The 21,534-nt window shown below is 38.4% G+C and overlaps 1 protein-coding gene across 2 annotated transcripts in view; it reads right to left on the reverse strand.

The window, feature by feature from the left end:
• Positions 1-21,534, reverse strand: part of BNC2 (basonuclin zinc finger protein 2) — a 323,429-nt gene that overhangs the window by 14,267 nt on the left and 287,628 nt on the right. For both annotated transcript variants that reach the window (XM_065656238.1, XM_065656239.1), the window contains exon 5: positions 7,167-9,133. In XM_065656238.1, coding sequence (XP_065512310.1) covers positions 7,167-9,133 — 1,967 coding nt within the window. The remainder of the gene's footprint in view (positions 1-7,166; positions 9,134-21,534) is intronic.

Genomic DNA, 21,534 nt, shown 5'->3' on the forward strand with positions numbered 1-21,534 from the left:
GTGCCATTGGGAAGATTTTATGTGCGCCTGCTGGATGGGAATTAGTGGTTTTCACAGTAGTACCTACAGCCTAATATCATGAATCCTGGTGCATGATGCGTGGCCCAGCTGGCCACCTTTCCTGAAGACAGGCAAAGGGCAGAAGACGGTGGTACTGCAGGTCAGGATGAAGGATTAGTGAAAAGCTGTGCACAGTGTTCTGCAGCGCTCTTGCAGTGCCCATACAGTATATAGTCTCTCCTTGGCACTGTCAAGTATTTAACTCTCTGATAACTCTGCATCTCTTCCTTCAGGATTGCCCTGAGATGAGTAGTCAGCAGCCCCTTACCTGTTTCTAACTGCACAGTGTACTCTTGCAATCATAGTCTCTACTTTACAAATATGCTGTTATTCCTTTTCATATTGGCTAACCACTAGCAACTTGCATTACCGTGAAAAGGTGTCCCAGATTTAGAGAAGGTGGGGTTTGAGTCTTTGTTTCTGCAGGGCTCATAAATTGCCAAATATTTTTGAGTAACATCTCTTTACTAATTTGTCTTTACTAAGACACATTCCTGTCTCACCTGCCTTCAGGCCAGTGCCCCAGACATTGGTGGCTACAGCAAAAGGCTCCCTGTAATTCTTAATCAGTCTATCTGGGTCCACTAGCCAAGACCTATCTTATCAAAAAGTAATGGAATAGGAACCCAAATGAGCTTTGTTTTGCTATACTGATCACCTGCCATGTAATTCTACTTCAAAAAACTGTGGACAACATCTACTTGTATCTAGACATAGTGAAAGCACTGGCACATGATTCTCCAAAACAGTGTTGTAGCTATTTGGAGTCATCCACACCTGGTAATTTTTTCCCCTTCTGTCACTTATTTATTTATTTATTCATCCATCTACTTATTTATTTATTTATTATTTGTTTGTGGGGTTTGGTTGGTTTGTTTTTATTTGGGGATTTTTGTTTGTTTGTTTGGGGTGTGTTTTTTTTGTTTGTGTTTTTTGTTACTGTTTGTTTGTTTATTTGTTTTTTTCTATATTGTTTCTAGGATTTGCCTCACCAGTTTTCATGTAGGTACATGTTTTGTTTACTCCACTTCCAAAAGATTCTAGGAAAGATGGGACGTCTCTGTATATGGGGAACAGCTTCACATTTACTCAGAAAAATGGAAAATATTCAATTTTCTCCCATTCTCTGGAGAAGAGTTTTGGCTCTTCCAGTTATTTCCTAGGAACCTAGGGGCAACCAGGGTATTATGAATAAGCATTCCTGTTTCTAGTCCTGTCTTCCCAAATAATCTCTTTCACCTAACATAAAACACAGACAACCTGCACAGGAAAGCTGGACAAAAGAAATTAAACATCTACACTATTTGTCACAACCCATACCAGAGGAAAATATTGCTGAATGCATGTTTTGCTTTTGGCTAGTATTTTCAGTGCTTTACTTATGCCTATCACCTATCTTGATCGTAGTGTAGAAGTTTATTTAAATAAAATTTTCATGTCACTGAAAAGTTCTGGACTTATTTTGTAGGTTCACACAAAAATGAGACTTCCTGCACTGCACAAGAAACAGTACTCTAAAAGTGATATAATTTTGTGTTCCAAAAAAGAACAAGACAATGAAGGCAACAGATTGTTTTAAAAAACAGTCACTACCTCCAACTCAAGCCCAAATCAAATGTCTATGCATAGTTGGAAAAGACCTCCCCACCAGAGTGGATCCTGCAATCTTTACTCATGCAAGTAGCCTCTTTAGGGCTTGTTTTAATTTTTTTATCTTCTTTTAAGTAAAATTTAAAAAACCTTATGAAGAAATTAGTTCTATGCATTCTAGTTTTAATTCTGCTTCTCCTGTTCACATGGGTGAGTATGCAATATGACAGGCAGCCTGTGTTCAACACGAGTACTCATGGAAGCGGTTAGCTCTGTGCTAGGAGTGGCACAGAATGTTTCTTTAAGATCCAGGTTCTCTTGGGTAAGGAAGAGTTATGTGAGCATTTGCAATGACACACATCTTAGTGACTCTGCGAGAGAAAACCTAATGGTTCATACAATTGTACTGGATATGCAGCTAGCCTCTTCATGAACTGCATCATGTCCAGAAACAGTAGTATAGGTGTAAATATGTTTATATTTTAAAAAACTTATAAAATAGCCCTTTTGTCTCTTGACATATGGTTCATCAAACATGTAATGTCTTAAAACCTGATTTTCTTGTTTTTATTGGACGACATTCAAGCTGTATATGGCAGGGGAAATACAGTAACAGTTATCATGGACTGATGTGAAATATTTTATTTCTTGGAGCTACCTTTTCCTAGAATTGAGTGCATTTATAGAAAATAATTTTATAAAAAGTTATCTGTAGAAGATTCCAAGCATAGTAGGATGATGAAAAAATGGGTGCTCTTGTCTCAAGGAGGTGATAATAGGAGGCAAGCAGCAGCTTTCTCACATCTTCACTTCCCTTGATAATGTATGCAGTGGCTCATCATACGTAACTGATGTTAATTTATTCAAGCACACCTGTACAGGGCTGGAAGTCAGGTAACCAGACGAAGAGTATGTCTCTGCTTTTTCAGTATAGCTACCCAGAGGCCTATATCTGCACAAATTTAGTTCTGGAGACATCAGCAGGTTTTAATAAACCACCTACAGATGTCTTTCTCCATACAAATCAAGGAGTTTACATGTTTAAATCTGGACTGATTTAACTAGCAATCAAGTGGCATGATCACACTTGGCACCAATAGTTGCCTCATATTTATTTATAAGTCACTCTGAGCAGATATTATTTTGTTGTTAAATTTATTCATGGGGCTCAATCACGTTTCCATCTTGTGGAACACATACACACACACACACATATACGCTCACTTCATGAGAAAATTTAAAGACAGACCTGTGCAATTAATAGTCCTGCTTTAGTAGGAGAAAGACAAAGTGAAAAGTTCTTGCTTTGTTTCTCTGAAGAGGTACCACTGAGAATTAATTTATTTTGTATACATTGAGAGAAAGGAAAATGTAGTAACATATTGTTACTAATGCTGTATCTTAGCTTAAGAAATACAGATTTTAATAGTACCAGTACTGAGGTGAAATGGGGATTTAGCATGCACTAAGGATGACAGAGAAGATGGCTGTACTTCTCCTCCAGATCTGACAGTAGCTTCTCAACAAGACTTACTGAAGGCAGAAGGCCCACCTGCCTCCTGTTTCATCAGTGGTTTTGGCCACAAAATTCTTGGCCCTTAAAGGTGAGAGCCACAAATGAAGCCAACTACTCTAAGCTTCACCTTTCAGACCTTCACCTCTGCACATGCTCTCCAACACAGACTCTTAGATGAAACTTTGGCATTGCTGTCGTCTTTGGACAGGAAATAACTATGGCCTCCTCCCATCCTCACGTCTCATCCACAGGTCAGGATCATTCCCTGAGTAGCTGTACCTCAGTGCTGGCTTCAGGGACCAACCACATCTATCTCTTTGTAAGACAAAGTCAGTATCTGCTGAGGTAAGACTCACAGATGAGGCTGTGAAGCAGATCCCAAGGGAATCTAGCCACGGGGGTAACAGACCTTTTCTCCTCACTCACAGGACAGACCATTTCTGAGTCCAGAGAGAATTGACTTTGCAAGGATAATTCTTTCCATTCAAGAGCACAGTTCCGAGATGATTTTATCTTGTTCCCTTCTCTCTCTTTTCCACCTAAAAAATTATTTGGAAAGATGTCTTCCTGTTCAAAAGGAGGCTTATGACACTGCTCCTGACCACTGACATAATTTTTAAGATGGTCTATTTTCTTTTTTACTCTCCATTGCCTTCTTGCAACAAGATGTAGCCTGAACATCTTGCCTTTAGAAGAAAAGACATCTCAAGTAAATACAGAAACAGAAATGGATAAACAGCTTATTCAGGGCGTGGCTGGCAAAGGATGGAAGAAAAAGTGGTTTTCACAAATGTAGTGCTTCCAGGAAAATACATATAGAAGGAGTTATCTGCTGGGGGAAAAGATCAAAGATAAAGCTATGTACAACATTGATTTGATGAGTGATGTTACTTGTAGCTCACAAAGTGATGAAAAAATGGCCTTTTTAAATTTAGGCTCAGTGGAGCTTGACTATCCAACAGCAATACTGTCTAATTTTCAGAACAGAGAACAGAATTACTGGGTCATTGATGGTAAGGGCCAGGACTCTGCTTTGCTCCCCTCTCCAGCTAGTCAAAGATTATGTCACTTACAACACATACTTTTTATAATGTGTCCAAAGTGGAACACCAATCCCTTACAAATACTATTCAAGAATTATTATTGTGTGCTTTAGGTAGTTATTTCTTATTTCTTCTAGAGTAATTAATAGCAAAATACTTCTGAGCTTATAAGTGAAATTGATTTAAGTGGAGGAAAGAAGTTCTTACTTTGAAATCCTGTTAATTTAGTTATCCACTTATCTTTGAGGTGCTCTCTATAATTTGAAGAGGTAGAAAATGTATGCTTAGGTAACAACTCTAAAAGAAGTGTATAAATTCAAAAGGAGTATCAGCAAAAAATAAAACCAAATTGAATAGAAAAATCTTTAGGGCAATTAAACAGTTTGCAAAAAAAAAAAAAAAGAGATAATACATTAATTTAACTTTTATGTCCTAACTTTATTTTTAAAAGAAAATTTTTTTTTAAGAAATAATAAATTTTAAGAAGAAATAATATTTAAAATGTTTGTTTTATTAAGGCTTTCATCCACTTTCTGCTATATGCTGTACATACACTTTCATTTCTGCACATTCCTAGACATGGCACTTCTGGATAAGAAGGCATAGCCTTGCAGAAGTTTTGAAAATGTTTCTCACTCAAGTATCTGAAAGAATTATCAAGAACCATGAGAGTACTGCTTGGTTCTTTCAAGGCATTTCCAAACAAGAGTTGCAAACCAGGAGGTGGATGAGCTTACAAAAAGTCTCAATGAGCACACAAACTGTACCACATCTTTTAATTTTCTGAAAGGTATAACCTCTCCTAAATCTTTGCAATTAAAGGATATGCCTATGAATTTCTTTTGTCCTAAGTGCAACACATAATGGAAACATATGTTTCTAGTGGAAAGATATGAAAAGGTGGTTTTGTGCCTCACACAATTCAAAATGATATGTAAATAATAACATATTTAAATATGCAGCCTGCGTTTTAAATTCCTGAATCAGGTTTTTATTTTATGGCTTGCTTCCAATAAGCTTAATAGGAGTATTCTACACAGTTCACAGAACATTTTTAAACCAAGCCCTTTTTTAATGTTCCTGCCTCCGAAATATTTGGCTTATGTCATCACACTCATCTCTTTCTTAGAACATATAAGTCCTTACTATGCTAAGTTTAGTATTAGCATGATCTATCAATGGATTCCTGCAGAAATTTAATACATTGCATAAAGTTCCAAATCCTAAAGCTAGCCACTTCTTACTTCACATGCTGAATGCAAAGCTGTTTTGCTTACTACAAGTGACTTCTCATAAATCACTTGAAACAGACAAACCAAGCCAAAACCTGTGCAACTGCAGGAACTGAAATGGGTTGCATGTATCTAAATTCAGCATAGATTATGCTGCTGACTCACATTCTTCCCTTGTCAAACTCGTCTCATAAAAGTTATCAGGATACCCCAAGAAGGGAGCCATAATTTAGTTTTACCTGCTTCGTGTTTACTGGTTTCATCCTACTGAAATGCAAACTTTCGATATTGTTTTTCTTACTGTTTTGAACTTGCATTCTTATGTGTATTCCTATTTTTCTCTTTAGTGGATTTCATAAACAGTAACAGAGGACATGAGATATTTGGGGACTGGACTCTCCATCAAAATAGTGATTTTTGTCTCCTCAGTATCCTCAACATTGACTTGCTTTCATTTTATATTACATGATATATTCACTTTCAAACCACATCAATTTCAATGAAAAAGAAAAAAAAAAAAAGGAGTTGTGTGTGAAATGTTTAGCTAGGTTTAATTTCCTTCCTGTCTGCTGAATTTTTACAACATAATGAAAAAAATATGAAACACAAGTAAAAGAAAAGAGACAACCCAATCTCACCATCACTCCATGAACCAGAGAGGTTTTGTTATGTGACAATATGATCATAATCACATGCGAGAGCTTTTATCCAGGAGTATGAAACAACTATGTTATCCTACCACCTCAAGAAATTCCATTTATATTACATTTTCCTCAGGAATCAAAAAGAACAGGGTATATAAAAAACAAAACAAAACGAAACCAAAACCAAAAACCAAACAAAAACCTCCCTGAGTTTAAGGACCAGCTGCTTCTGTTTAAGCCCAACTGTTTCAGTATTGATGCAGCATAGCTAGGGCATGATGTCATCTTAAGGGCCATCAGAATATACCCTGGCTGATCTTAAAAATATGTAGGGGTCTAGCCTCTCCTCTCTGAGTGTGCATAATTCCCATCTGTGGGGAAGGGAGTTGCTCACATGCAGAAAAGAAGATAAAGTAGATTAAATGACCACAGTGGATAGAGAGGTGTTTAAGTGCTAATAAAGAACGAGACAGCTGTTTTCTTAATATTTACTTGTGCTTGCTACGACATAGCAGCTAGTTTAAAAAATGGAAGAGAAGAAAGACTAGTCTTCTAACGCTTCCTGTTTGCTTTTGTATGACCCTATGGGGATAGAAATAATTCTTTTATTCCAGTCCTTCCGTTCTCTCTCCCCATCCATTCATCCAACCGTCCATCCACTCCTTCCTTCCTAATTCTATGGTTTGATATGCAAGCATGGAGATATTTGCATTGTATATAATTTACTAGATATTTAATAGAAGCTTTTCTTGTTTTAAAAGCTGCAGGGAGAAGAAAATAAATGTAATAAAAGCTGCAGCTTATAAACAGAAGTACAATACACACGTTCACAGGCACACAGAAAGAATAATGACATTTATTATCTAGCCAGTCACTTAAAAGGATGGCACAATATATAGTGTTCTGAATGCCAAGCAACAATGAAAATCTTAAAGTGATAAAACTCTCTCAATGTCATGGGAACACGATTGTCACTTGTCATTAGTGCGCATCTCTCTATTTCTTCATATATCCTAAACTGCCTATTCTTACATAATTCAACACATTTAATAATGTAGAAAATCAATTAATATTTACTGACCTGTCTCTGCTTCTCCGTGATGGGAACGCAGCATTACAGCCAGCCACTGTGCAGACATGCATCTCTTTTAAATGAACATTTCTGTAGTGAAGCTTCACACTGTAGGAACTCTTGAAACTTTTCTTGCACACATAGCAGATCTTGGGGTCTGGGCTGGAGCACATTTCGCCTTCTGGGGAGAACTTCTGAGGGCTGCTGTAGTTGAACGTGGAAGCAAAACTTTCATGAAGGGCAGCCATACTCGCACTGCCTCCATTGTACAGTCCATACTGGCTCATGTAGAACATATCATATGTAGGGTCTGTATACTCTTCCTTCACCTTAATGACATCCTGGTTGGAAGAGTCATTGTGGTTTTCATCTGGTCTGTCACCGTGCATCATGGATTTTTCACCAGGTTCATGGAGGCGATCATCACCTTCCATGGATTCCTCACACAATTTGGGCTCCGATGACTCTGACTCATTTTCATAGTCTCTCTCGTGCTCCTGGTCTTCTGATGTCATGCTGTCTGCCCTTCTTATGTCTGGTCTGGAAATGCATCTGCTTCTGTCACTTTTGGAGAAGTCTTTTACAGACAGGCCTGGGCTCATTTCCTCCTGAGAATGGCAGTGATTATCATGACCAATGTCGTTCACCATCGCGCTGCTGTCATTCACCTCTTCATCTTCATCATCAAACTCATCGGCAGTATCAATGACTTCCTTTTCAATTTTAACTGGCATGCTCGACTTCCTTGGCTTCTTCTTGGGGGCAAGGTCAGCATTAGGCTCTGGGGTAGGCATCAGCACCGAAGGTACTGATGACTCTGAAGGAGGAGGGGGGTGCTGCTCCATGCCACTCACTGCTGGTATTATTGGACTGGTAGGGAGAGAGGTTGGAGGACTCACCATCTCTCCAGGAGCAAGTAAATTTCTGTAAAAAGGAGGAACAGGTTGGACAGTCTTTAAAGCTGGGAATACCAGCTGACTGGGAAGAGGGTTCTGTAGTACAGGATCTAGAGGGGGAGTGGTAAACCCCATTGGTGGGCGCCCAGGACTTGTTAAAGTTAGGCTGGATTTTGTACTTGCTATGACTGGAGTGGCAGCACCTGATGTAGCACGAATTAGATCTTTGTCGCGGTTATTCCTTAGCATAGGCATGTGGAGGCGGGGATTTGGGTTAGCACTGTGGCGATTGCGGCTTCTGAGAGAGCTGAAGACCATGTTGCAGCCTTCAATAGTGCACCGGTGCTTGATTTTCAGGTGAACGGCATTGTAGTGGATTTTAAGAGTACCTTTGTCGTAGAAAGTTTTGCCACATGCATTGCAAAACACTCTTCCTTTCCTGGAGGCTGACCCCATTCTCCTCATTCTGTGAATGCGGAATGAGCTTTTAGTGTGTTCTGTTTTCGATAAATCATTGACAGGCGTAGGCGTCTGAACAGGAGAGACGCAGGCTGGCTCAGTTTTGGGCTCAACATTTGTGATGCTGGTCAAAGCATTCCTGCTGGATGTTTGCTCATTCTTGAAAGGTGTAGGGGAAACTTCAGATTCACTGCTCTCATTATACTCATTTTGGGTTGTAAGGCTTGGTTCACGGAGCCTCATTGCTGGCTGTTCCAGCAAGAGGCCATTTGGAGGCAGCCCTAGCAGTGGAGCAGAAACTGGATTTATGTACTGGAATGGAAGTAGGAATGCAAGGCTATTCGGGATGTTTTCAAAATGATGAATGCTGGAAGGGTTGCTATTCTCCAGGTGAGCGAGGAGACTTGGGCTCCTGGTGCGATTATTGCTTTCAATAAAAGTCCTTATATCTGAATCTGTCTTTGAAGATGGCACAGCCACAGCCTGCCCTTCTTTTTCTTGAATTGCCATCAGCTCCACGATGGATTTGGTTTCTCCAAATCTCAGAAACTGCTGAAGGGTAATGATTTCTTCTTCCCTGGACATGATGGCCCAGCGGTCCAGCACCTTGCCTGCAGCATCCTAGAGGCCATATCAAAGAAACAACAAAGACAAACACAAAGAAAAAAACTTATTGATTCTGCATAATTGTTGAATTCAATAGAAGGTGCTCTGCTGCCTGAACATGAAACACTAAGCTCAAAAAACAACATGCAAAGAGTGTTAATAGAACTCAACCAAAAAATGCAAACTTTCCAGCCATACAAATATAGTACTTAGAGTCACAGTCAGAGAAACAGATTGAGTTTAATAATGTCAGAGCAAACAAAATGTTGGCCATGGCACTCTGTGATCTAAAATGCTTTCAATACTTTTATTTTAACAACAGTGATCTATATACAATGCTACTGTTTAGCATACATTAGCGTAAAACATGAAATGCTGCTGTGCACTCCATTGTAAAATATAGAAAATTGTACCTTAATCGCTACTAAATGGTGACATTGTAAGAAAGAGCTAAATAAATGCATTTGATAGATCTGCTTTTTAAATATAAGCAGACATAAGACTAAAGTCACTAATGGGCCATCTCACAAGAAATTTTGATACAAGGCAAAGTCTTAAAAATAGCACATAATACTTGTACCTTACTTCTTTTTTTTTTTTTTCCCATGACAGCAATACTGAAAAACATATTCATTATAATCTTGCATATAAACTTGCATCAAAAGGTAGAAATTGGGGCACTGGTTTTAAGTACAACTGGACTATAACTGGCAATTGATTCTAAGCTTGCAATCTTGGTATGGTTTAGATTTAAGAGATGACTTTTTTCAGCCTTGTTATAAATGACAGTTAAAAATATGTAAAAAGTAAGCATCTGATGGATGTAGATAGCATAAATGTGTAAAAATGTTGTCTCTTAACATTGCCTTCTGATAGCAAGGGAAAAATCCAGAGAGAATACACATCAGTAATCACTAGACTATCTGTTGTTAAATATACATTAAAAAGCATTTCACACTTTCATTTTTGCTAGTAAGCGTGAGATTTGCCTGAAGGTAGGACTTAAAAATTCTGCAATGTAATGTCAGGCAATCCATTCCAGCATGTATTGATAAAAACATATTAAAATACTTCTATAATGAATACATCATTTTATTGGCATCTTTCCTTTTGGGCAAATGCTGGACATAACTTCAGCAAAGTAACTATAACCAACGAGCACTGTTGCAGGCCATCAGAACAGAATTATTCCAGTGCTTCCTCATGCATTAAACAGGTCGAAAGCCTTGCAAGATATTCCACCGTACTGTCTCTGATCTTTTTAAATCTTGAATTTCAGCTTCAGAACCTTATCCAAACACTTTGCACTACCCCCACTATTGCAAAACCCACTAACTTTTGTCTGATTGTGAAGCCTGTAAATACTGTTCTCCTTCCCCACTCCCCTCCAACCCCCAGTCTCATTTATTTATTTATTTTATTATCTTCAGTGGATTAATTCTTCTCTCACCTCACATTTTCTAGAGTAAATGTAATTTGCCTCAAATAGTAAAGCATATATTTATTTCATTACAGCTGGTTTTATTATTTCAGTTCTCATCTGTGTCACCTCTTTGCATACAAAGCTAATGACGAAGGTCAATGCCATGTAAGTTTTGGTACCTTACGTGCAACTGTAAAACCTTCAGGCCCCACACGTGACCATTCAAAATCAAAACTTACAAGACTATGCAACCCTCAATAGCAATAAATTACAGAAAATCTTACCCAGCTAACCCAGATAGAAAGTCCCACAAACCATTTCTATGCAGAAGACATTCAGCATGTATTTACACAGTGATGCATGAAACACCACAATGCAGGTGCTGGCTCTCATTTGCAGATTTATCAGGAAATGTCCCCACCTTTGAACACCTTTAAGCACTGTGGACAGCTCTAACTTCTACATCCTCCCAGTTTTACCTGTCTGATGGAGCAGTATTTTACAGGCAGTCAGTGCTATGTAGTAAAAGTCATCCAGAACATCAAAAAACCCCATGCAACAACAAAACAAGTGAAACAAAACTAAACTAAAATGTGTCAAAGCGAGGGAGAAAAAAAACACTAACACCACAAACAAACAGTTAAATGACAGTTTCAGCTCTAAGATTTTTTTTTTCCCATCAAACTAACTTTGGCTACTCTCCTCATGTGTGTGACCCAGAAGTTCTTACATATACGTCTCCTACAACTTCCAGACAACCATACTGGTTCTATGTTTGAGTAATTCCTTCCTGGAACTGCAAAACCAGACTTGGTTCAGATTTTGGTCTCCAGGACTTTGCTGTCACCTCTGACCCAATCTATATGCACACATTTCTAATTCCAAGCCACAAGTATTAACACAAGTTAATAACTTAACTCCTTTTAACTGTAACTTAAATTGTTTGAAGATGGAAATAACGTTGTCTAACTTACACTGCTTGCATGTACTGAATTAGGATTCTTGTCTGCAGCCAGCTGCAGGCTGCTTTGTAATGTACTACTGGTAGTAATTTGTTTTGTTTTTGCTTTAATTTGTTAATCACTCACAGGCTTATGTAACAGATGGATGCTTTACAAAAACGGCTATTTAAGTAAATAAAAACTAAATACAGCCGGGATGACAATAACTCATGAGAATAGTAGGTACAGAGCCTGTAACAGGACTCCCACACATAAGTGGGAGGTGGTACCAACACAACCCCTCACTCCACAGCAGCGCAGCCAGCACAGGCAGACATCGCCCTGATGCGGGGGCTCTCGGTACGCTTTTGGGGAGTTATTCCACAGCTTAACTCAGAGAAGCTGGCAGTTGGCTACACGAGCTACCTCTAAATGAGATGCCACCAGCCTTTGTTTAGTTTAGCTCAAGGATTTGCAATGAGGCGGGCCAGACCTTCAGCAGCTGCTAAGTCCCACTGATCAGAGAAACTGGCAGTCAAGGGTGTGATTGTTATAGAGTTACCACCGCTGTCATAGAAACAGCAGGGAATCAGAAAGATGCTCTTACATGATCCTTGCCAACCCTACTAGTTAGTTATATCAAGCTAGATCTTGTTAATTTTCAGCAAGAAGTTGCTTGGCTTTTTTCCCCCAGCAAAGCAAAGAAACATTGCAGATACCTATATTTCACAGAAAACACACTACTTATGGATATTGTGTAGCATATGGCTCAATATTTACATAGTGATGGCTTTCCACAAATAATTTTAAGTATGTATTATGCAAAACTAGATAAAGAGTGAATAGGAATGTCATTTTTTGATAAAACTTAAAATTAACAAAAAAAATCAAACCATTATCCCTTTGAATTAAGCTATAACTAGCTAGGGATCTTTCTGTATATGGTAATACTTGATTAGAGGTTCAAGTCCTTTCTTACATGTAATCGATTTCTTGTTTCTTACAATCTCTCATGCTAAATTTTCTCCCCAAAGCCATTAAATCCTATCCACATTTAAATATTTCATGACAAAAGGTTCCAATTTATATTACTTTTTTCAGCTTACAACTGATTAAACCAAGCCTCCTGTGACAATGTGTACAAGAAAGTCAGTGAGTATAGAGATACCACTGCAGGTTTACAGCTCTCAGCCAGGCAGTAGACAAGGAAGCCTAACCTGTACAGCACACAGTGATCCTCTTGCTTCTTTGCCCATGAAGCCTTGTTTTTATTTTTGTTTTATTTTATATGTGCGGGTAGCTCTCTCACAATTTCAGATGAAGAAAATCTTTCAATCTCCAAATCATATTAAATTAACCTCCAAGGATACAAGACACAACCTTGAATCTTTTGCTAACTCCGCACACAAACTTGACTCCATTATTTGTATAGACATGGACTCATATACACACATACTACATTAGATCTATAAAGTGATGCCATGGTTAATCACCCCGAACTTGCCTCCTCATTTTGCTGACCGTATGCTAGGAAGAGATATGCCAGAATATGTTAGGGTACATCTCATTTTAAACTTCTGGGTCAGATAGAACAAGTGATGGGTGTCAAGATGTTTATCTCGAGTGACACAAACAGGCTCCAACAGAAGATAGATACAAAGACCACTCTAATTTTTAGAACCTTAATTGGGTAGGATTTCCTCATTTCCTGAGGGCCTTCAGGCTTTACAAATTTCAAGGTTTCAGTTCAGCTTTAAAACCTCCCATTTTAAAAACTGCCTATTTAGAAAATAAGAACAGCCTACACAATACACTATACACTACTATACACTATACACAGCCTCATTTTTTTCCTGCATTACCTGCAGGTAATTTTGTATGTCTGCACTCACACAGACACATGTATGTACATACACATACACACCACAGACTTTTTACAGTTCTGTTTTGTCTTACTGATTAACTTCCTGGCATAGGCAAAATGTATATATATACACCTGGATGAACACATAGTGAGAGATGATTATACAAGAGTTGAGATAAATAGAAGGGTTAAAAAAATAAAATTGCTTCTTAAACAAGCCTTATGTTCTGGGAAGCACTCAAGAATTATTTTGGGGCACTGTTGTGATAACTTCTGAGAACCACTGAAAGTTATATGAAAAAACACATTGCTAGCCTTTATATTTTAGCAAGTTTGCAGATGCACCATAAACTGCCACTTTTGATGCATATCAACTAAGTCTCTGTTACAAAATATTACATAGATACGTTTGATTAAATAATTAAGCAAGCCTAGTGTTTATCACAAACCTTTCTTTTATAAGCCCTTCCTAAAGAGCTATCTATTTTCTAGCTGATCTGAAAGAAACATTTTAAGTGCAGCTTTAACAACTGAAAAGCACACTGAAAGATATTAATTTGGTCATACTATAATTGCAGAGGATGGTTTTAATTAGGGTATAGATAGAAAAAAATAAAATCAACATTTGTTTCTAATAAAGAAAAGCCTACATAATTTCCATGGTTTAGGGTTCGTTGTTTTTGTTTGGCTGAATTTCCCAGGAGCATCTCTTTGCTTCCCAATTAAATTTCAAGCTGTTACACTATGGGAAGTCCTGCTACTCCTGGGGTAAAATTTACCAAAAGTGTGCAGCAGCACATCAAGTCACATTAGCACAGATGGGGCAATGCGCAACACCTCTTGCTCATTTTGGCTAACTCCCAGTGACCTTAGTAAGAGAGAAGTTAGACATATATCTATTTTTCCATATAAATGTATACTCACACATACAATCACATACTCATTTTCCTGATAGGTGTTTTTACCCTGCTGAACTTCACTCACCTTTGCTCCTGCAAACATGAATAGAAGGTGTGCATACTTGCTCACCATACTGCTACATCTGCAACTGATATGAGATCTAACACACCCAGACTGCAAAGAGCCATGGTTAAAATTTTTTCCCCTCATCTGTCATTTCTCATCCACCTCCCACCAGCCCCCCTTCGCCAACTGAAACCATATGAACAAACTCATGTTTAAGTGTCAGCAGTCCTCTCCTTGAGTTATACTGCTGCAGCAGGAGCAAACCCAGTGCAGCACTACGGAGTTTTCAGTCAATAATGGAAATCTTTATCTTTTGGCTTCACTGCAGCCTCCACTCTGCTAGAAAAAATCAAAAGCGATAGATCTTCTTCCCTTCTGACACTCCCTTTCTCTTACATGTTGGACTTGTTTTCTTTGCCCCAAAGACACAGTGTATGCATGAGGATACCAGCAAGTTACAGCAGGGGAAGAGAAGCAGCCTGCCTTCCCCAAAGTATCACTGAGAATGACACTGGTAGTATATATTCACATGAAGACTAACATGAAGGAGACTTTATTAACTTCTATGCATGCTTATATTTACTTTTGCTTCCAGGTTTTTAACCGTACTTGCTGCAATTGCTCATTAGACTCCAGGCCTCCTTACGCATTCAGCAGCAAAAGTTTTGCATTTTGACCAAAAGGATCCCCAAGGACCTTTGCAAACTTTACTAACTAATATTGTAGACACTGGGTCAAGTATGGCTGTACTTTAGATCCAGAGTAATTGCACTTTAAATCCACAGTAATTCCACTGACCATGTTGGAAAGTAATTTTGACATAACTTAGCCCTGAAACATGACGTGGAGCCAAATCTGTTTGAATATATATCGGGGGCGTACCACCATGGTGGAGCACAGCGGCTGTGTAACAACACACAGGAGCACTGCTCAACGGTTTCGGAGTGAAAGTGAGGAACACCATGTCCTGCTGAAACTGCAGATGGAACGTAAGGAGGTGGAATGCAATAACCGCAGCTGAAACCCAGCCAGGACACCGCCGTTAACCACCCACGCTCTCGCTAAATGGCCTACAGGGTCTTTACTGACCAAAAGTATGCAGGTCCTCTGTTTTATATCTCATCCCAAAGACATATGCCAGCAGCACAGACCCCTGCACGAGCAACCTGCTGGAGTTCTGGTTCTGGACTCATTTGCAGGGAGTGGTAGGAAAATACTGGATCCCCAACACATGACTCCTTTTGGGGCCTGAACTTCCTCACAGAGCACCGCAATTGCAGAATGCCCTTTCATTTTTCTGGTTCATCAACCTTAAAATGTATTCAGAAGCAATGCCCTGAAAGATGATGACGCTGTCAAATGCCAACTGTAAAGAGTCCATGCAAACTGGTGGTAGAGGAGAGAGTTTCTTACTGTTTTCAGAAAAGAAACATTAATTTGAGCTCTTTCCTGCTCTTCATGAATGTGTATTCACCTCTGCAACTCCAGTAAAGCTATTAGGATGCAAGGGCACTAGTTTTAAATGTTTCTTCTGATTTTTAAAACATATTGTTTGACTTTTGATAAAATATTCACTTTGTTATGGAATGCTCTTGATTATGGACCAGATAAGAATGTATAATTCACAAGACAGTGAGTTTTTTTTTTTCCTTCCTGAATAACACTGCATAGAGGATTTTTATTTTTAAAACTATGATAGATCAATGTGGGGTTACAGTGTATTTAATCACAGCAGTTTGAGTTTTATTTAATCTTAGCGACTACATCAAGCCTCTTTATAATTGGGTGCCTGACAAGTTTTTTCATAGTAAACCTCTGTCAGCACTTGGAGGAAAAGAATCTAAGCACAGCCAGAGCCTGATAGTCTTCTTGCATTTACGAGTTTTACAGTGGTATAACTTCTATGGTGTCAACAAAATTTGCTTTGATTTACAACTGTCAATGTTGGTGACAAACTGTTAAATGGCAAAATCTGTAACTGGCAATGGTGGAACTCCTGTTAACAAGGATACACTTTGATTCAGTAGCATTAACAAGATCCAAAGTCATCTTTCAGCAGTTGTCATTACCTAATTATCTGACATTTATTACAAAATACCAATGCCACTTCCCAAGTATTTTGCCCCTTTTTCCCCAAGAACTGCACAAATTTTCACATGCACACACTTAGTCCCTTCATCATTAGTTCTGGTTGAGACTTTCAAAATATTTCTAAAGACTTTCCTAAACAAGGAGTTAATGCAAGGTGACCAGATGCTGCTCACAAAAGTATTTTTAATGAATCCTAAAGGTGAGGCATTTTTTCTCACATTCATCAAATGGTAGAATATCAAGATTTTATAGAGTATATTTTATAGAGAATTCAAATTCCTTAAACAGCTTTGAAATCCACAACGTTGGACCCCAAGTACACAGGAATATTTTGATGCTTTTGCTTATCTAAACCTGTGAGAGTGGAAAATTCATTGAAATGTCTCTGAAGAAGCTTTGCCACTAACTTGTGGCAAGTAACAGAGTGTTTGCCCTTAGGCAGACATGGCTCCTAGAGGCAATCAAACCACCAAGCACGCAGTATATGAAGGCAAAAATTTTAGATAGTATGAGCTGCCATGGGGACTTTTCAGCATAAGATGTAGAGACACAAACACGGCAAATCACTGGAATAATTCCAGCTATAAACTAACTTTACAAAACAATTTTGCATATAAGTTGGTAGAAAATACTCAGCATGCACATAACCACAGCAATGATTGATTTTCATACTCACCCCAATTTTTACACATATCATTGTCCATTTTGGTATGATGTGTAAGAAAATTTGCCTTCATACTACCAGTCCCTGATATCACTTGCAGTTTTACTGTTTGGTGTCAGTGCCACATAACTCACTGAGAAGTAAAGTTATGTTTTCTATGGTCTGGCAGTCTTTTAGTATATTTTCTAAGCTGCTTAATCCCCTCTTTCTGAGCCTCAGTTTCACCAACACTGAAAGAATAACACATAATTTTTATGAGAAACATTCACCAAGAACACCAATGAGGTGTTGTGTTTGCAACACATACAGCTACAAGAGACACCCAGGCTCTCTTCAGCTAAGACCTTCCCCAATGCACAATGCGATAATACAAACAAACCATGTCTGACATCCTTGCTCCATCTAACCTGAACTGCACCAAAAGCAGGGCAAGATATCTAACAGTCAACTCAAATCAGATTATCAAATGGTCCTTTTCTCACTTTAAATCTAAACTGACTAAAGCTATAATCCTAACTGGAAAGTGAAAGTAACAAAAGCTGAGTCTTCCCAGGCCTGTAAGTAAAACTTGCAAAGAAATCAGTAAGAAATTTGCCTAATCAGGGACATCGTAAGGAACTGAGAAGTTGCTCAAGGACAACACCACTGGACTAGAAGTGCCAATAAGTTATACTCATAAACTGGATTTCATTACATGCTTGGTTTTCTGTACTATATGCTGGGTGTACGAATGGCAGCAGAACCGGGAGATTTATTTCCATCTTTAGTATTCATTGGAGGACTATGCATTATTACTTGCAATATATACAACCCAATCTTAATGAGGCTTTTTTCCTCTGATTGTTTACCTAAAAAATTTACACCAAATAACCCAGGTGTGTCATAGGTGGCAACATGATGCAAAAGGGAGACAGCAGGGTGCAGAAGTGACAACAAAAAGGCAAAGGTCACTAGAATATAAAAATGGTAAGGTACATGAAGTGAGCTATCTGTTTGCACATATTAGAGGCACTGAAATGCAAAAGAAAGTGGAGGAAATTATATTACAGTGTACAAAGTAATAATAACTGTGCCTGCATGTCTTAATACCCTCTTGTCCCAGCAGTCCTGACTTTCTAGGCAGCCCACTTCTCCACATTAACAGTAGTCATTTGGAGAGCAGCAAACGTGCCATTAGAAGCACTTTTACAAGTGTATATTCATCCACCAATTAGCTTAATGTGGCCGCTTTCTGCATATTTTCTATCCAGGCTTGCACAAATCTTATTAATATTTCCCCCTAGCGCTTTGACAGATTACCTTGTCATTATGCATCCTGGAGCCTTTTAAACAATATGGGTAAACTACTGTTTGCGAGGTTAATGACAATTATCCCCTAATTACTGCATAAGTCACTCAGTCCACTTTATCTCATAGGCAGGGTTCTGCTCTGTGTATCTGCCATTGTGTCACTGTAAATGAATCTTGTATAGCTATGTTTATCTGTCGTTGCCTTGTAAATTACACTGACAGAAGAATGAACAAATTACTGTGTGTCATCACTTAAATACAGCTTCTGATTAAAAAAAAGTCCCACAAGCACAGTACTTGAATTTTAGCCTGATCACAATTAGTAAACACATATTGAATGTTTTAGGAGATATATTTAGAAGTGGATGGGACACAGTGTGGTGGAAGAAGGCTCTGAAGTGGTAAGCCTAAGGATGGTAAAACAGAGGAAATACAGAAAGCCGCAGTAGTAGTAATTCCATGATCACCTCATGAGAACTCTTCTGCTAATTTAACAGTTGATAGATGAGGCAGTGATATTTTCCAAACAATCTCACATTCAGGGCTGTGCCGAATTCCAGAATTTCTGTTGTTTCTGACCACAGCCACATAGGATTTTTTTAAAGCTAAAAATCCAAACAGAAGTTGGAACAGAAGTAGTGTCCATTATACTACAGGTAATGCTGATTTAATAGATGCATTTCAGAACAATATCAAAGAAGATTAATAGTTTGGATCGTGTTTGCCCTGACCAGTCATCTTGACTCCAACAGGACCTCTCAGTGCACAAGCCATGGCAGAGTCTGGCAGGCAGCACCTCAGTCAATGTATTGATTAAAAAACAAATAAAAAATTAAATTAGCACATTGCCTACTGTTTTGCACGGTGCCTGCACTTTGAGTCACCTCCTTGGGGTAATTAGAGTTCAACAGATGCAGAGAAAAAATTCTGAGTTCCATTTGCCCTCTGCAGATTGAGGCAGTTCTACCTCAGGAGAGGAAAGTACAACTGGCAAATACCCATTTCCTGATATATTCAATTTTCTGAAGCAATTTCAGGTCAAGGTAAGAGTACTCTACAGGTAGGTCATCACTGAGACCAGATACGTCCTGCTTTGAGAAAGTTTATTTGTAATTGACCTTGATACCTTCTTTCACCAGAGAGAGCTCAATGACTTCAACAAGAAGCACATAGTCAGTGCTCAGAGGCAAAATAAGTCTATGGTAAAGAATGTTAAAACAACAACTGCTTTTAAAATAATGCTTGTCCCTGTTTTAGTATTGGAGAGGTAACTGATTGACATGTTCAGCACCAGCTTCTGACCAGTGCAGTACAAAAAAATGAAGTTAGGAGGACAACATGCAAATTGGAGCAGAATTAAATGATTCCTGAAAGGTAGCATTTTAAGACTGTTTAAGCTGCTATACAAGTAAAAGGAAATGTCAGAATTCTCCGAAACCTGGTGACTATGTAGTGCAATTCAGCAGGTTACACCAACACTGAAAACCTTTTCATCATAGTATAGCGTACATTTATTTTGTTAGATTACGATAGTGTCATATACAGAAAGAATGAACAGACTGAGATATAACAAAATTACTGATATTACTGAAAATAACAGTGGTTTGATTGGAATGTGGATAAGGACAGCACCTCGGCCCATGCTCTCACTGTAGGTTGGAAGAAAAAGCTGTAGTGAAATGGTAAGAAAATGTAACAGCCATCACTGCCAGGGAAAACTGAAAAGACTGATCGATTTTGACTAAGCACTACCTCAAGGGTTTTGGTCCCACTAGGATTGATCTTTGTGTCTGTCCTGTGTTCAGTAAATGCAACTTTCAGCAGGGTATCCACTGCAGAAATAAATGGAAATGCTGCAGTAACCCTCCACCCCTCCCTCTTTCCTCTCTCTGCTGAAGGAAAAGTGAAACCAATGTGGCTGATGGTAAGGTGCTAGGCAACAGATGGTTTAAAATATTCAAGGACACAGAACACTGCTATTGTCATGTACAATATCATTTAGAGAAATGCACTTCTAAATTACTAATATTTCTCTTTGCATTTGGAGACTCTTTAGCCTCTTTTTGCTAATAGCAGAGACAAGTGTTATACACTCGTTAACAGGAAAGTTGGCAGTCCCACCAAATGAAGGTAAGGACTAATACCTGTTTTCTACGCAGGCAAGCATGGGCCCTAAATGCAACATTGACTTTTAAGGGCAGGGAAGAGATGCTGGCTGCTTTTGGGGAAAACTGTGAGACTGGTTTTAGTGAACAATTTTTACAAAAAACCCTCGCAAAACAACAGAATGAAATTAGATGACAGCTAAGAAAATAGATAGGAGAAACATAATTATTCATGCCAGTTAGAATCTTTCAACAAATTCCATATACCGCAATTTTTGCTTTTGCACATTTTGGGTTTCATCAGCTTTCTTTGAACAATCTGTAGAGATACTGAGTTACTTGCAGAGAAGTCTATTCATTACAGACTATTATTTAGGTATTATAATATTAGGTTTTATTCAGCTTTGTCTGAGATCTTTTACATTTAAATGAAAGTATGTATCTTTGATATAAAACTGATTTTAAAAGCTAAGTCATACTTTGTATCGTCATAGATGGCAAAGGTTAAGGTAAGTAAGAAAACTCTGTAAAATTTAAAATGTACATGGTGTTAACAAGACAGCTCAGTCACAACATTACTTATGAAAGGAAAATCTGAAGAGGAACATGAACATTTACAATTACACCAGAATTATTATTTTTGTGTATCGATTATTCACCATTTCCAGAGAATTTCACACACTGGGGAGTTTAAGCTACCATTTCCAGCTCTCAACAACAGCACAGGAAGAAAAGAAACACATGAGCAATTCATGTTAAGGAACACACTGGAAGATATGATACATATCCACAGTATGGACTGGACAGAAGAATAAGCATGAGAATGCTAAATGTTGGAGATTAACAAGAGTCATTTGCTGGCCTAACCCTCTATTTAGGCAAAACTCCATTTTTCAAAACATAACGGAGGTTCTGTTTAAGTAAATTCTTCAAAGTCAAGCGATGCTGATGCCTCTGCTACCCATTTCATTCATCCATCCAGACAAATGGCCTGGTATGGTCTGATGGACATGAGCATATATGTGATCTTGGTTCATATGCAAAAAATCTTTATTATTTTTGGTCAGTTTGC

Source organism: Caloenas nicobarica, chromosome Z, assembly GCF_036013445.1.
Source record: "Caloenas nicobarica isolate bCalNic1 chromosome Z, bCalNic1.hap1, whole genome shotgun sequence".
NCBI classification, from domain to species: Eukaryota; Metazoa; Chordata; class Aves; order Columbiformes; family Columbidae; genus Caloenas; species Caloenas nicobarica.